We start from the raw sequence: 18,165 nt of genomic DNA on the forward strand, positions 1-18,165 counted from the left end.
GGATGTACCGTGCACTATTCAGTGTCCCCTCGACGATCACCAGTGGTGTACGGCCAGTGTAGGAGATCGCTCCCCACACCATGATGCCGGGTGTTGGCCCTGTGTGCCTCGGTCGTATGCAGTCCTGATTGTGGCGCTCACCTGCACGGCGCCAAACACGCATACGACCATCATTGGCACCAAGGCAGAAGCGACTCTCATCGCTGAAGACGACACGTCTCCATCCGTCCCTCCATTCACGCCTGTCGCGACACCACTGGAGGCGGGCTGCACGATGTTGGGGCGTGAGCGGAAGACGGCCTAACGGTGTGCGGGACCGTAGCCCAGCTTCATGGAGACAGTTGCGAATGGTCCTCGCCGATACCCCAGGAGCAACAGTGTCCCTAATTTGCTGGGAAGTGGCGGTGCGGTCCCCTACGGCACTGCGTAGGATCCTACGGTCTTGGCGTGCATCCGTGCGTCGCTGCGGTCCGGTCCCAGGTCGACGGGCACGTGCACCTTCCGCCGACCACTGGCGACAACATCGATGTACTGTGGAGACCTCACGCCCCACGTGTTGAGCAATTCGGCGGTACGTCCACCCGGCCTCCCGCATGCCCACTATACGCCCTCGCTCAAAGTCCGTCAACTGCACATTCGGTTCACGTCCACGCTGTCGCGGCATGCTACCAGTGTTAAAGACTGCGATGGAGCTCCGTATGCCACGGCAAACTGGCTGACACTGACGGCGGCGGTGCACAAATGCTGCGCAGCTAGCGCCATTCGACGGCCAACACCGCGGTTCCTGGTGTGTCCGCTGTGCCGTGCGTGTGATCATTACTTGTACAGCCCTCTCGCAGTGTCCGGAGCAAGTATGGTGGGTCTGACACACCGGTGTCAATGTGTTCTTTTTTCCATTTCCAGGAGTGTATAATATAAATGTATACGTTAGATTCGAAATCTCTGCTGATATGGATTCGAGATGTTCTGTCAGCTCCTGGAGGATATTCTTACTGGGTCATCTTTAAGAGTAAAAGAACAATTTTAATATGGGAAGAGAGAAAACTATGTTCTATTCACTTAGCACATTTGAAGATCAGGTCTGAAATTGACAGTCATGTAAGCTATGAAAAAGAAGTTATACAAAGTCATGGTAGTACCTACTATGCTCTGCTCATATGAAATCTTGGTTCCCACCCAAAAGGATATGAGAAGGATGCAGGCTGTGAAAATGAAATTTATCTGTAGTGTTAAATGGTGCACCAGAAAAGATCGCTTCAGAAATGAAGACATTAGGAATGAGTGACAAGCTAATTCACTACACAATAAAATAGGCCGAAAAAGATAAAGATGGTGGGAACATGTAGACTGCATGAAAATAGATTTCCTAAACAAATTATTGGCTATAAATCTAGAAAGAGACAAGACAGAGGGGAAGATCATGGAGCAGATGGCTGGACCTTTTTCAGCAGGACAGGTGAAATTACTTAATCCGTAAAAATGTTAGTACCTTTGAAGAAGAAGGAATGAAGATTGGGTTTAACGTCCCGTCAACACCGAGGACATTAGAGGCAGAGCACAAGCTCGGATTGTGTCAAGGATGGGGAAGGAAATCGGCTGGGTCCTATCAAAGGTACATCCCGGCATTTGCCTGGAGCGATTTAGGAAGATCACAGAAAACTAAATCTGGATGGCCGTCCACAGGCTTGAACCCTCTTCCTTCCGAATGCGAGTCCAGTGTGCTAACCACTGCGCCACCTCGTTCGGTTAGCACCTTTGAGGTCCACACTTTAATGACTATTTGTCTCTCCCGTTTCGTTTTCTCCGTCTCTCTCTAATTGTAATCAAGGTCCCTTTCAAGAAATTTTAATCATAGAATTGTACCGGGTGATCAAAGAGTCGGTATAAATTTGAAAACTTAATAATGACATGGGGTTTTATTAGAACCAAAAAAGAAAACAAAGTTCACAAAATGTCCGACAGATCTCTTGCGCGCGTCGTTTGGTGATGATCGTGTGCTCAGCCGCCACTTCCGTCATGCTTGGCCTACTAGGTTCCCAGACCTCAGTCCGTGCGATTATTGGCTTTGGGGTTACCTGAAGTCGCAAGTGTATCGTGATCGACCGACATCTCTAGGGATGCTGAAAGACAATATCCGACGCCAATGCCTCACCAAATGGTTCAAATGGCTCTGAGCACTATGGGACTTAACATCTATGGTCATCAGTCCCCTAGAACTTATAACTACTTAAACCTAACTAACCTAAGGACAGCACACAACACCCAGTCATCACGAGGCAGAGAAAATCCCTGACCCCACCGGGAATCGAACCCGGGAACCCGGGCGTGGGAAGCGAGAACGCTACCGCACGACCACGAGCTGCGGACATGCCTCACCATAACTCCGGACATGCTTTACAGTGCTGTTCACATTATTCCTCGACTACAGCTGTTGTTGAGGAACTATGGTGGACATATTGAGCATTTCCTGTAAGGAACATCATCTTTGCTTTGTCTTACTTTGTGATGCTAATTATTGCTATTCTGATCAGATGAAGCACCATCTGTCGGACATTTTTTGAACTTTTGTATTTTTTTGGTTCTAATAAAACCCCATGTCATTCCAAGCATGTGTGTCAATTTGTACCTCTCTATCTACATTATTCCGTGATTTATTCAGTTTTCAAATTTATACTGACTTTTTGATCACCCGGTATTTGCTAGAACTAAGTTCAGTGTATCGATCTTTAATTATGAATCACAATGAAACGCTAAAATGTGAATGTAATGCATCTTGCAAGGTAGTCCAAGATATGCTAAATACCATTCAAAAAGTCCGCGCTAATCGAGTAATACTTTGACGTTGCTTAGTTGACAGTAGTTCTACACAAAAGATCCGGTAATTGAGACACTGGGCCTCCTTTATTGGTATGGAAGTGAATATGACTTACATAACGCCTTGCTTATCAATAATGTGTCCAATTGACGTGTCTAGGTGAGTCGAATATAGTTTTCTGTCTTCCCACATTAACGTTGCAATGTTACTGTTAAAGATGCCCCCAGTAACAATACCCCTCGGGAACTGACAGAACATCTCGAGTGATTGCCCACGTGTTCAACCAGTTGCGAGTCTTTTGTGCTGCCATTACTCGTCGGTACTGACCGGGCCGGGTGATGCGTCCCACGTTGAAGCGGCTGGTGTAGTTGGGCTTGAAGTACTGCTCGACGATGGCGCGTTCGGCCTTGCCCTCGCCGTTGACGGGGCTGAACAGGTACTCGGGGTCGATCTCGTAGCGCATGCGCTGGTAGCCCGTGGCGAACAGCCCCGACAGCAGGATCGGCACCACGATGAAGTACCCCGGCCGGCGGCCCACCACCAGCCCCAGCCGGTAGAAGCCGCGGTTCAGAGCCGAATCCACCCACGTCAGTCCGCAGCCCATCTCGACAGATGCTCGCTCGTGCTCTGCGAAGAAACCGAGGGGGCAGCTTGGTGATCACTGGATACAAAAGAAGTATATTATTCAAAACACATAAATACTAAATTTTAATATAGTAAAATTTTCAGTGGCCTTTCAGCATGTTTTGTGAACAACTGGCTTCGACAGTGAAAATTTTACGGTTATAAAAATACACTGACGGAAAAGAAATCGCAACACCAAGAAGGAATTGTGCTACATAAACGAAAGTTGGTACGCGTGTTTCTACATCTGGAAGATGGTGTCTGTTCAGATTTCGCGCCAGTCGCGTAAGAGTAGCGATAGTAGCGGCTCTATGAGGACACAAATCGGGTGTGATTTAAGTACACCTTACAACGGTCGTGAGCGTTAGTTACCTTTGAGGCTGGAAGTAGTTAGCTGATGTTAGTCAATAATGCCTTTAAGGCAACGAAGATGATTTTGAACGAGGTCGTGTAATAGTCAGTGTGCGATTTGCAGGGGGGGATGGGGGGGATTTCTCCCCCTCTGCATCAGACCATCCCCTCCTCTAGTTTTAGTTTATGCATCCCAACCTGGGGTGTTTATTTCCCACGCACTGGAGTAAAACTTTACATATAATTTAAATTTGTGGAGCCGAACACTGAAAGTTTACTATTAATACTATTAATATGTTTGCTTATTAATTTTGAAAAAGTGTTATGTAGTAGGTAAGCATTTCAAAACATTTAGAACTAAACGACAAGCCGACGCACGCAACATTTCCGTAGCATGCCACAATGTTGTAAGACGTCGCCCCAGCGTAAACGAGGCTTTAGAGCCAGGTCTGTATTGTATGGTTGCGTACGAAACTAAAACCTGCAATCAGATCCAAACGTCGTGGAAAACTGTGAAGAGGTGTCATCCTGCAGAAAGATAACGCTCGCCCACATTCTGCCAAACGGACAGCCGACGCGATAAAGGAGTTGAGATTCGAGGTGCTGGGACATCCACGATACAGTCCAGACCTGGTTCCAAGCGATTTTCACATGTTTGGACCCTTAACGGAAGCACTACAGGGAAGAAGATTTGAAAGTGATGAAGACGTCATTGCTGCGGTGCAAAATTGGTTACAGATGCAACCGATAAACGTATTTTCTGGTGAAATAAAAAAAAAACTCGTAAAATGTCGGGAAAACTGCATTGTAGTCCAGGGAGGTTACGTAGAAAAATAACGCATGTTTCAGTTTTCTATCATCAGAATAAGTACAGCTTTTCACAAATGTACATCTACTTTTTGGATTCCCCTCGTATACCTGTATGTAGATAATTTTGTAAATAGGTTTTACCTATAATGTACTTTTAAAGATATAACAAGGGATGGCTTTTCTGATCGTGCTTACGCGTGAATAGTGAGTTTCGGCATTAACATCTATTTATAAATAACTGTTTAACCATGGGTAACGCCACGGTCCAAGCTAGTGACATACACTCCTGGAAATTGAAATAAGAACACCGTGAATTCATTGTCCCAGGAAGGGGAAACTTTATTGACACATTCCTGGGGTCAGATACATCACATGATCACACTGACAGAACCACAGGCACATAGACACAGGCAACAGAGCATGCACAATGTCGGCACTAGTACAGTGTATATCCACCTTTCGCAGCAATGCAGGCTGCTATTCTCCCATGGAGACGATCGTAGAGATGCTGGATGTAGTCCTGTGGAACGGCTTGCCATGCCATTTCCACCTGGCGCCTCAGTTGGACCAGCGTTCGTGCTGGACGTGCAGACCGCGTGAGACGACGCTTCATCCAGTCCCAAACATGCTCAATGGGGGACAGATCCGGAGATCTTGCTGGCCAGGGTAGTTGACTTACACCTTCTAGAGCACGTTGGGTGGCACGGGATACATGCGGACGTGCATTGTCCTGTTGGAACACCAAGTTCCCTTGCCGGTCTAGGAATGGTAGAACGATGGATTCGATGACGGTTTGGATGTACCGTGCACTATTCAGTGTCCCCTCGACGATCACCAGTGGTGTACGGCCAGTGTAGGAGATCGCTCCCCACACCATGATGCCGGGTGTTGGCCCTGTGTGCCTCGGTCGTATGCAGTCCTGATTGTGGCGCTCACCTGCACGGCGCCAAACACGCATACGACCATCATTGGCACCAAGGCAGAAGCGACTCTCATCGCTGAAGACGACACGTCTCCATTCGTCCCTCCATTCACGCCTGTCGCGGCACCCTGGAGGCGGGCTGCACGATGTTGGGGCGTGAGCGGAAGACGGCCTAACGGTGTGCGGGACCGTAGCCCAGCGTCATGGAGACGGTTGCGAATGGTCCTCGCCGATACCCCAGGAGCAACAGTGTCCCTAATTTGCTGGGAAGTGGCGGTGCGGTCCCCTACGGCACTGCGTAGGATCCTACGGTCTTGGCGTGCATCCGTGCGTCGCTGCGGTCCGGTCCCAGGTCGACGGGCACGTGCACCTTCCGCCGACCACTGGCGACAACATCGATGTACTGTGGAGACCTCACGCCCCACGTGTTGAGCAATTCGGCGGTACGTCCACCCGGCCTCCCGCATGCCCACTATACGCCCTCGCTCAAAGTCCGTCAACTGCACATACGGTTCACGTTCACGCTGTCGCGGCATGCTACCAGTGTTAAAGACTGCGATGGAGCTCCGTATGCCACGGCAAACTGGCTGACACTGACGGCGGCGGTGCACAAATGCTGCGCAGCTAGCGCCATTCGACGGCCAACACCGCGGTTCCTGGTGTGTCCGCTGTGCCGTGCGTGTGATCATTGCTTGTACAGCCCTCTCGCAGTGTCCGGAGCAAGTATGGTGGGTCTGACACACCGGTGTCAATGTGTTCTTATTTCCATTTCCAGGAGTGTATATAACTGTACTAACCCCCCTAAGACATCCCCTCCCACTGGTAAAAGCACAAATCGAACACTGGTAATAGTGCTACTAGAAACTGAGTGTTCCTTCTGAGACATTGTAGAAAGACTTGGGAGGAATATAGCCGTTGTACACGATTAGTGGCAGCAGTGGTCACGAGAGTATACGGTGACAAGAAGACCGGGCTCCAGATGGCCACGTGGCATAATCTAGAGAGAAGACCATCATGTTCGACGTATTCTAGCCAACACACGGCCATCACTGGCACCGTGGGAGAGCCAGCTTTCTTCAGAAAACACTAAAGAGCTCCGCCCTGCCCTCCAGTGAGCTCTCGCTTGACACCGATGAAGTTGCATCTACAGTAGCAATGTGAGCAGCAGCTGGCACCACAGTGACACAACAAACTGTTAAAAATCGGTTACTTCAAGGACAGCTCTGAGCCAGACGTCCTGTCGCGTGCGTTCCACTGACCCCAAACCACTGACGTTTGCGACTTCAGCGGTGTCAATCGAGAGCTCACTGCAGGGTGGGGCGGAGCTCTTTTGCGTTTTCTGAAGAAAGTGATCGCCGTGTATTGGTTAGAATAAGGCCACTTGAGGGCCTGCAACCAACCTTTCTACGTGCTAGACTCGCTGGACCTCGCTGGACCTGCTGGACCTGGAGTAATAGTCTGGGGTGCGATTTCGTATGACAGCAGCAGCATTCGCGTTGATATCCCTCGCATTCTAACCGCAAAACTGAACGTCAATCTTGTGATTAGACCTGCTGTGCTGCCATTCACGAACAGCATTCAAGGGGATGTCTTCCAACAGGATATGCTCGCCCACATACCGCTGTTGTAATCAAACATGCTCTACAGATGGTCGACATGTTGCTTTGGCCTGCCTGATCACCAGATAAATCTTCAATCGAGCACATATGGGACATCATCGGGTAACAACGCAAGCGTCTTCCACAAACAGCATTACGCGTCCCTGTTTTGACCGACCAAGTGCAACGGACATGGAACTCCTTCCCGCAAACTGACATCCGGCGCCTGTACAACACAATGCATGCACGTTTGCGTACTTGCATCGACATTCTGGCAGTTACACCGGTTGTTAATGTACCAACTTTTCACATTTACAATCGGTCACCTCGCGCTTACATTAACCTGTATTCTTGCAATGTAAATATGTTACCTAGACAAGTGTAACTCCGAAATTTTTACATAAGCTTTTTGGTGCTGCAATTTTTCCCGTCAGTGTACATTTACACACAAATACATATCTTTAGGGCAGATGGAACGGCGGCAATCAGTGTGCATTCAGCTTTTGTAAATCGGGCGAGAACATTGGGCGCTATGTCTGTTTTATGGATTGGCGGGGTGCTAAACGTAGGCAATGCGAAAGATAGGTTCAAATGGTTGGCTCTGAGCACTATGGGACTCAACTGCTGAGGTCATTAGTCCCGTAGAACTTAGAACTACTTAAACCTAACTAGCCTAAGGACATCACAAACATCCATGCCCGAGGCAGGATTCGAACCTGCGACCGTAGCGGTCTTGCGGTTCCAGACTGCAGCGCCTTTAACCGCACGGCCACTTCGGCCGGCGCGAAAGATAGGAACGACATGATTAGAAGCCTTTGAAATGTGATGGTACAGGAAAGAAATAATGGGAACCTAAATCTATAAGTCGGGGGAATATTTGAACTGTGATCTTCCCGAATATAAGCCCAGTGTATGACGTCGGCGCCACGTCACACGGTGAGAAGGAAACGAAAACTTCAAAACAGTGTCAGAAGGTATGATGTGAAAGTTTTGGAAGGTAAAACAAAGGCAATCACAAACGTGCTATACTGTTAACCAGTGTCGGCAAACATAGGCCATGAGAAGAACTAAAAAAAATGTCTGGTTACTTTGTTTAAGCACATGGGATAGCATAGAAATAAAGAATGAAATAACATTTCATTTAAACTGAAGTGCTCTTTTAAACTGGACACGACACAGAGTACAAGTCCTACAAGAGACCTGTATCCCCAATCCTTATGCACAGCATACGACTATTTTAACAGTTGACTTACAACATGATGAGGGCAGGCACTCTAAATACTGCCGACTGCAGTATCTGTTTTCAATAAAATATATTATTCAACAATATTAAGTGGAAGCTTTTGAAAAGATCGCGGTACATATTGTGATAACTGATAAGAAAAAACATTTATTCCACAACGAACAGAGAGTAGGGTGCGTCGACATTCGAAAGCTAGGTGGTACTCGCGTATTAGTGGTCCAGGTGACACCCACTTGGTTGGAGGGCATCGCTGGGTGATTGCTGCTGTGGTCAGGAGAACGGGCGGAAGCAACTCATGCCGGCCACCTTAGCAGATCGTCATATATATCACAGTAAGTGCCTGTGGTAAATTTATTTTTTCCATTGAGAAGTTACTGGATTCCGTGATTTTCGCCGTCTTCAAGTTAAACTAGGACATCAACTTTTGAACTATTGAACACGGCGAAAGAAACATAGGGGGACACAAAATGAAATGGAAGACCTATCCTAATCTCTCTAAGTAGGCGTAGGAGATAAAGCCTAATAAGTGCAGAAGAGGATGGTGATTTTATTGAGTATTTAAAATACGGGAATATGCATTTAATTTTACAATAGGAAACAACTGTTACATTGTGGTGTGATCATCTGCGGCTTTAGACCTGTAGGTAGATAACCATCCGTTTTAAAACCGAAACGCTAATTTCAAACGCTCTGGAAGAGATAAGATGTAGAAGAGTGTGTCCCGGTTCATTTACGTGTTCAGAATCTCATCCTCCCTGCCGGGAGAAATGAATGTGATGTCTGCGCCTTTTGTAAGCCCCCTTAATCGCGTAGATCTCGGAGGCTTTTAAAGAGCCGGGGAGAGGAGAGAGGTTTATGGGGCTGGCTCGGTGCGGGCTGGCATCATCTTTCTGCCTGTCTGCCTGTCCCCACCCCCTAGTCTCTGGTCTACCTGCGGCCGCGCTGACGTAACAGAACCAGTTCCTCTGGAACCCGCACCCGGTTTCCAGGTCAGGCGCCCGCCGCTCGCCGCGGGCCTTAATTGGAGGATTTATAAACTGCTCATCTCCCTCTCTCTGCCAGGTTGACGCCAGAGGAGCACACGGAGACTTACCGACATTCGTTCGCGCAGCTCTATCCCTCGCCGTCTGATGTAACTCTTGCTTTTATCATTCCGTTTCTATAAAACACAGTGTTCATTTGATTGCTCTAGCCAGAAACGCTCCTAAGTTATTTTAGAAAGATGATGATTTGCAGTTTTGAAATATTTTTGAAAAATAGTGAATTGGCGCAATATCTGTACTTCATATCGTCAAAACTAGCAGCCTAAGTGTAACAACAGATCCTCAGGTAGAAAACAATTACTGGACATGAGTAACGATAATTTTATCTGGGTCAACAGTAACTTCATCAGAACTGTAAACTGCACCCTGGCCATGTGCGACGGCCTTTCAACATATGGGTTTTTGCATGAATCGCGTACTTTCTTGCGTTCTATACTTTTTAAGTAGTTAATGTAGATCTAGATACAGAGGATAATAGTTCGAGGTACGTACTGTATATCTAGTTTTTCATACCCGAGGATAATAGGTTGTTTGCCCGAACTGCTAGTCAAAAATGGTTCAAATGGCTCTGAGCACTATGGTACTTAACGTCTGAGGTCATCAGTCCCTTAGAACTACTTAAACCTAACTAACCTAAGGACATCACACACATCCACGTCCGAGGCAGGATTCGAACCTGCGACCGTAGCAGCAGCGCGGTTCCGGACTGAAGCGCCTAGAACCGCTCGGTCACATGGGCCGGCAACTGCTAGTCTTAGCTAAGTTATTGTGCCACATTTTGATTTTTGAAAAATGTTCCTGTACATCTAGCCATCATCACTGGGTCCTTCATATCTTAGTTACTACAGTATTATGTTCAGCTGTACGACGCTTTAATCGTTTCAGCGGGGTAGCCTATCATCAGCAATAATATTATTACACTTTTTCCAATGGTGGTTGGTTTCGTCCATACTTTCTACAAATAAAAAAAAAAGTAGCACAAACATTGTCCAAGTCTTTATTGATGGCACTAGTACACGTCAAACTTTGAATTACACCATTAGAGACTACACCGCCTGTATGATGAAACGAAAGTCATGTGGCACATACGGCGATGCTAATGAATGTTGTGCTTCACGTGCAGATTTGTTGTTTGAGTTCTGGGAACTTATAAACTGGGCAACTAAATATTTCCTGTTTGTTGAACTTATGCTCGTGTCCACTGATAATCCTTGTCGTTCTTCGCATTCCAAAGCTCTCATTGGCTCAGTATTACCAGCAAAATCATAAGTTTCTGTTACAAAGTAGTTGTTTTTCGACTACTCCATCAGTTCCTTCAATATGGGTCCAACGTTTTGAAGCACCCTGCATATTTACACATGCTAATTAATCGAACATCGGTCGTAGACCTGACATAACCATGTAACATTCCGTTTTTCTCGACAACCTATCGTGAAGTTGGGCGTAAGAGATTGTACCTCATTTTCTTTTTCTCACAACACGCCTCTTCAATCTGAGCAATACTCTTTCCTGCTCGGGTATCCTCATTGATCTGGAAACCGGACCCCATTTCTAAACCACCTTCCGGAAAATATAGCACTAAGCCTGTTACAGACATTAAAACTACAGTGAGGCGAAGTTTCGTTATGCTGTAACTATGTTATCTCATAAACAGTCAAGAACATCTTTTTCCAGGAACTGAGACAAAATGTTTTACACAATGCGCAGGTAAGCGCGGCGGATTGGTGTCCCAAGAAACCTCAGATAACCCACTTCACTACCTTCAAGTGGTAACGATTGCGTCAGACACTGCAGAAAAACCGCCCTGCTTTAAGGCGATCAAAGTATTGGCTCAATCGTTATCCCACCGCTCTCGACCACACAGCGCGGCAGTTTTTGACTAAAAACAACTGATAAGAAAGAATTAACTTACAGAACACTTTTCGGACGGATCCTTGAGTACTGATGGTCGATCTGGAACTCTCATTAAGTTATATTAACATAAGAGGTAATGTAACGAAGCGAGGCATTTTGCTACGGGATAGTTCAAAAATGGCTCTGAGCACTATGGGACTCAACTGCTGAGGTCATTAGTCCCCTAGAACTTAGAACTAGTTAAACCTAAATAACCTAAAGACATCACAAACATCCATGCCCGAGGCAGGATTCGAACCTGCGACCGTAGCGGTCTTGCGGTTCCAGACTGCAGCGCCTTTAACCGCACGGCCACTTCGGCCGGCACGGGATAGTTGAGGCAGCGTAAGGGCGTTATGAGAGCGCTCAACAAACCTCAATTGCAGACGCTACAGGAGAGGCGCTGCGCTTCACGGAGAGCTCTATTGTTGAAATTCAGAGAACGTACAAGTCTTGTGAAATGACCACTATGAGAAAATCAGAGAAACCAGAACTCATGCGGAGTTTTATCGACAGTAATTCTTCCCAAGCATCATTCGTGGATGAAATGCGGAAGTGGGGAATAGACATCGGAAACAGAAATGCCCTCTGCCACACACCATAAGGCGGTTTGCCTGTAGGTGTAGCCGTTTTAGACGCCATTTAATCTTCGGAATTAGTGAATAGGGTCCTAAAAAGAGCCACGTGGACGATGTGAAACAAAAATCACCGGACACGAGAACCAGCGCCTACGAAGAGAAGTACTCCAGCCTAAGAGATGCTTCCGCACGGATGACGGATGTAGTCAGTAGATTGTTGCCAGCGTGGAGTGAGGGAACGAAGCGGGAAAACTCGTCACTACTGCCCCTCCTTCCACAGGGAAGGAACTGCATATACTTTTTGGTGAACTTTGAGCTTCAAGCTTTGATGTTCCATTACACACAGCGCTAGCGTAAACCTGCTTATCAGTAACAGACAAGACAGTAGTGGAAGTTTTCTAATAATCTGCATGAATTTTTTTTACTGCCATTCTGTATGGGGAATGACAAGGTAAATGCAGTCGAATCTCCTCTCCTTCGAATACTGTTTTAAGGAACATTAAGCCAAAGGTATTATATTTTGCGAGATAACTTTTTTATTTGATTTCTATTCATTGTATCGGCTGAGCTGTGTGCTTAATACAATTTCTTCAATGACGATAAAGTGCCGCAATGATAGTCGTAACTCAGGAGAAAATGAAATCTTTTCGGTTGTGGTCTGCGTCACGATTAGTATACTGATGAAATTTTCTCAGGTTATCAGCCGAGTCGTGGCGTTGTATTGCCGCAACGTTTCTACAAGTTTCCTACTCGTTGCCTTCAGGCGAAGATAACCCGAGAAGATTTCATGAATGAAAATTGCCGAGAAGGCCATCATTTCCATATAACTAATATTTTATTTAATATTATCCAATAGCCTGTGGTCCATATGGTCCATAAGCGATATTACGAGTCATGTACCTAGTTCCTCTTCAATTCTGCAGGCATTTTATCTCATTTTCATCAGATTAATACACTGTCGTTTATCTTTCTCAGTACACATTTCTTCTAAGATGCCAAATGACAAAAACAAAAAAAAGGCATTTGCTCCACATCAACTATTCAGGTTAGATGACGTGTAGCTTGGAATTGTGCACTGGGAACACTGACAGCTGAGAAAATGTGTTGAGTTCTAGTGTCAACTACTCCAAACTATATCTGATATTTGTGGGTGGGTTGGGGAAAGAGGGGGGGGGGTGACGTTAGTCTTGTGATTTATTTGATGCAGATCGCCACGATTTTCTGCCCTGTATAGGTCTCTTGTACATGAAATAAACAAGAAGGTGGGTAGTTTCTGGTTATTTCAAACACGTGTATAATATTCTGAATTCATTTTAACACATTATTTGAAGCTAACTCTATGATCAAGCCTCGTGGAAAATACTCTGACAACTATCTTGTTCCAACTGCGTCAGTGATCATCAGTATGGAACGGCATATGGCTGACAACAAACATCTTCTGGCCAATCATATTTGCTATCTCAAGCAGGAGCCTATGCTTTCCTATGAAACAGCTGTTCGATATTCTCCACGAAGATGTGTGCTCTAGGTTCCAGTCCTCAACCCGAAGACAGGAGAGGGAATGAAACCTGAGTATCATGCGGGACAACACGACACAATGTGCGTTCCGCTACGGAGGCAGAAAACTGACGTTGATAAAACATTAAATCCACTTCTACATCTCAAAATACAGGGTGCTTCAAAAATATGTATCAGACTTCACAGCACTATGTCCTCTAGATGACTGGAAACAGAAACATCGGGTGAATTTTAGCTTACGTATCGAAACTCAATCTTGGCTCTAGTTGCGTTGCCGATTCATGTGGTTCCTAGTAGGGGTGTGTACGGTGCAGCTAACTCGTTCAATAATCATAGTACGTCGAAAAACAAAAAGGAAGACGAGGGTCAACGTCCCGTCAACATCGAACTCTTTAGAGACTGAGCACAAACACGCAACGTTTCAAGGACGGGCAAGGAAATCCGCCGTGCCCTTTCAAAGGAACCAGTCCGAAATTTGTCTGGAGCGACTTAAGGAAATCACGGAAAATCTAAAGCTGGATGACCAGACGGGTATATTAACCGTCGTATCCCCGAATGCTAGTCGGGTCTGCTAACAACTGCACCACCCTGCTTGATCAAGTGCGTCGAGTCCAGATGGTGCTATCACAGCAAGAAGAGGTGTTTTATATTTCCGTTTAATTAGGTGCATTGCGCGCCGCAATTTCCATCGACGTTACAGAATCAAAGATGGATCGGGCGTATAGAGCATACGGATATTGCACTGCACTGTTGACTTCCAAGGTCATCTGACCCCGCCGGCCGCGGTGGTCTCGCGGTTCTAGGCGCGCAGTCCGGAACCGTGCGACTGCTACGGTCGCAGGTTCGAATCCTGCCTCGGGCATGGATGTGTGTGACGTCCTTAGGTTAATTAGGTTTACGTGGTTCTAAGTTCTAGGGGACTGATGACCACAGCAGTTGAGTCCCATAGTGCTCAGAGCCATTTGAACCATTTTTTTTCATCTGACCCCACGGTATGTGATTTCTTTTGTGGCACTTTGTTAAGACACCCGCTGCGTACATCACCTTGCAGAAAACTTCGGTGAATTTCGACGCCCCATGGTAACAGCAGACTTGCTCGCAAAACTATGGGACGAGTTGGGCTATCATCTGGATGTGCCTCAGCAGGAGGGAATAACGAACGTTTATGAAAGGTGTATTAAGACTTTGACCGTAAATGTAATTGTATAAAGTTCGACAAGCCACCAAGGGAGCATACTAACGACATCTCTCAATGAGGTTATGGAAGGCTTGTGACAAAGTTGTTAGTTATGCAAATTATCAAGTTTGTCGAAACTTTATTATTCAGATTATTCTGTCTGTTGGTCCAGTTGCAATGAGCTAACTGTTTTCATCAGAAATCATGGACAGCAGATTTATTGCAGTTATAAAAATCCGTAGATCTTAACATAGGCAGTGTCTTATGAGCTGCCGGCCGGGGTGGCCGAGCGGTTCTAGGCGCTACAGTCTGGAACCGCACGACCGCTACGGTCGCAGGTTCGAATCCTGCCTCGGACATTGATGTGTGTCATGTCCTTAGGTTAGTTAGGTTTAAGTAGTTCTAAGTTCTAGGGGACTGATGACCTCAGAAGTTAAGTCCCATAGTGCTCAGAGCCATTTGAAACATTTTTTGTCTTATGAGCTGATAGGTAAATTCGGAAGGAAAGATAACTTTCAAATTAAAGGCCAATACATTAGCCCAAACGATAATAAGTTTAAAAGGTACTGATACTTAGAGATTTCACCTGGTGCAGACTTTCAGTGCCAATTATAGCTAAACTATTGTAAATCCCGATATCTGTTGATAAACTTTTAATCACCTGATTTTTCTGAATCAGTTGACACCACTATTAGCCGGCCGTTGTGGCCGAGCGGTTCCAAGCGCTTCAGTCTGGAACCGCGCGATTGCTACGGTCGCAGGTTCGAATCCTGCCTCGGGCACGGATGTGTCTCATGTCCTTAGGTTAGTTAGTTTTAAGTAGTTCTAAGTTCTAGGGGAATGATGACCTCAGATGTTAAGTCCCACAGTGCTCAGAGCGATTTGAACCATTTTGAACACCAATATTAATGTGAAAGGAGCCCTAACTAAAAATTTCTATATTTTTAATAACTAAATTTGAATATAGAAGATGGATCCCATGATCATAAACTTAGGATTCCCAGCTGCGTAAGCATAAATTAATACTGCATATATTAAAAAAGGCTGCTCATGAGAAATAATTTATAAACAAAATATAATGACAAAATCAATAACCGATAAAATATGAATTTTCTGACCTATCGAATTAATGAACTATTAATAATTGACAGAGTTCTGCAATATCCAGGAGCGAGTCTTTACAAGGCCAAAGGTCGCGCCGTTTTTAACCAGTCTGTTCATTCTCTTCAGACTCTTTGTTCTGGTCTTAACCGTGGTGCGGTGTAGCTTCAGGTTAGCTCGTCTGTATTTTAGCCCAGCCTCGGGAACCGTTTGTGTTGCCTCTCCGATCGTTTAGTTCAAGCTGAGAGAACACATTTTATAATTACGAATAATAGACATCGAAATGTGTGTTTTGGGCCATTTGAATGATATTTGTGACTACAGTAACGGTTCTGTGACTTTTTCTGCTTAACTAGATATGAAGCAACTTTTGATCACTTCGCCAGTACTGTGTGCTCTTTTACTTTCTACGATATAAGAACTGTTAATCTCCTCGTATGTCCGTACCAACTACCTGTTTGTAAATTTTACTAGATACTGTAAGATACTTGGTCATCACCGATAGGATCTTAAAGATGTAATTAAAGATTGATATACTTCCAATTTTGAACTTAAAACAAGAAGCTTCTGGCTATTGATTTTAAGGATAGATGCTAAATCTGAATTTTCAACGGGTGGTCCAGCAAAACTGCGCAGCTACCACAGGCTTATACCATAACAGGTATTTTTAGTCACTTGAAAGGCTGTCAGACCAAGTGTCGTTCATTCTGCACGAGCCAGTCACACAAGCTGCTCCTTTGAGCAACCAAATTTTCTCCCCCCCCCCCCCTCCCTGAAGCTCTCCTGATATGGCAATCAGTGATTTCTACCTCTTTCCTAGGATGGAGAAACTTCCAAACTGATGAGGAGGTCTTTTGGAGATAAGACATATCCCGACCAGCCAAAAAGCAGTCTTGTATAAGCAAGATCTCCTATTCATCCTCGGTAAAAATGTGTGGCATTGACCCCCGCCATAGAGGAGACCTTGTTTTCAATTTAAAGGCTTAAAATAACACGGAGATAGCGCCCGCTAGAATCCTGCAGTACGTTCAGTAACAGTAGAGTGCGGGTTGCCGGGTTCTATGGGCTGGGGACCACGCAGTGCCCATGGTCTGGCCGACACGTGCCGGCCTGCGGCAGAGGTCCACGTGGAGCGGTCATGGCTAGGAGGGGAGCAAGGGGGGGGGGGGGGCTGGCGCAGCGACCGGTCTTTGGCCGGCGGAGGACGAGCCTCTGGAAGGCAAAGAACTAACACACTACCTTGCCTCTCAAAACCTCTTATTTCCTCCAAAGATTCTTGCCTCTACCCTATCTTCCAGAGTCACCACTAGAGGAGTAAATGGTATTAGGAAGAATGAAGGTTCTTTTCCTACATCTCTATGCTCCGTTAATCGCGGTGAACTTCTTGGAAGATAGTACATTTCATTGTGCCATATAATAAGGTTTCTTCATGTTCCATTCATGGATGGAGTTTGGGAAGAAAGAGTGCACCTACATCTCTGCTCGGGCTGTTACTTGCCTAATTATATCTGCACGATCTCTACTTAGTTGCTTGTTGCTTGTTGCTTGGATCTCAGTGATATTTTAAAACAGGAAGGTTCTACATCTACATCTTCACCTCTACTTTGCTAATCACGTTGAAGTGTGTGAATCATATGAAAACAGTTTTTTCTATTCTTAACGTTGAACTTCTTTCCCAATATCTAAGATATTACTTTCCTTTATTTCTATTTGTTTTTGCTACTCTCAGTCTAATCCTTCGATGGATACGTATACGGTACTCTTCTTTCTGTTTATCTTCCTCTCTCACTCGTGTGTTCTTTTACAGCCCAAAAAAAATGCCATAGGCTTTCGCTATTTCAGACCATTTTCATTAATTTTACAATTACCTTTATTACCCGCAGCTATTAGTGCTATTACAACATGATTAAAGCTGCATATACTACTGTGTACTACTATGACACAAGAACTGGTAGTTAGGCATGTTGTTGTTTCTGTGGTACACAGTCTGAAGGTTGGTTTGGATAAGTTCTCCACTCTAGACGATCCTGTGCAAGTCTCTTCGTCTCCGAATAGCTATTGCACTCTGCATCCAATTGAACTTGCTCGCTATATTCATTATCCCTTACTATTTTTACTATCCCTTACTTTATTATCCCATACGTTTTTATCTCTTGCCGTTTTAATCTCCCCGAAGTTCCCTCCACCACGAAACTGTCAGTACCATGAAGGGCGAGAATGTGTCCTATTAACCGATCTCTTCTTTTAATCAAGTTGTACCACTTATCTCTGTTCTCTCCAATCCAGTTCAGTACCCCTACGTTTGTTACATTATCTATTCATCTAATTTTCAGCATTATTCTGTAGCGCCACATTTAGAAAGATTGTATTTCTTGTCTGAACTATTCATCATTTGGATTTGCAGCTCCTTGTGTTGACAGTCTTTGCAGTTTGAAATTTTAGGATGTGAGGTCCGCCAGTTTGCAAAACACCGTTTTTTTCTCAGTTCAAAA

At 45.5% G+C, this 18,165-nt stretch overlaps 1 protein-coding gene across 3 annotated transcripts in view; it reads right to left on the bottom strand.

The window, feature by feature from the left end:
* LOC126252939 (patched domain-containing protein 3) overlaps positions 1–18,165 on the bottom strand; it is a 426,000-nt gene that overhangs the window by 151,494 nt on the left and 256,341 nt on the right. For all 3 annotated transcript variants that reach the window (XM_049953939.1, XM_049953941.1, XM_049953940.1), the window contains one exon: positions 3,143–3,442. In XM_049953939.1, coding sequence (XP_049809896.1) covers positions 3,143–3,419 — 277 coding nt within the window. In that variant the 5' untranslated portion in view covers positions 3,420–3,442. The remainder of the gene's footprint in view (positions 1–3,142; positions 3,443–18,165) is intronic.

The sequence above is a fragment of the Schistocerca nitens genome, chromosome 4 (assembly GCF_023898315.1).
Source record: "Schistocerca nitens isolate TAMUIC-IGC-003100 chromosome 4, iqSchNite1.1, whole genome shotgun sequence".
Taxonomy (NCBI): Eukaryota; Metazoa; Arthropoda; class Insecta; order Orthoptera; family Acrididae; genus Schistocerca; species Schistocerca nitens.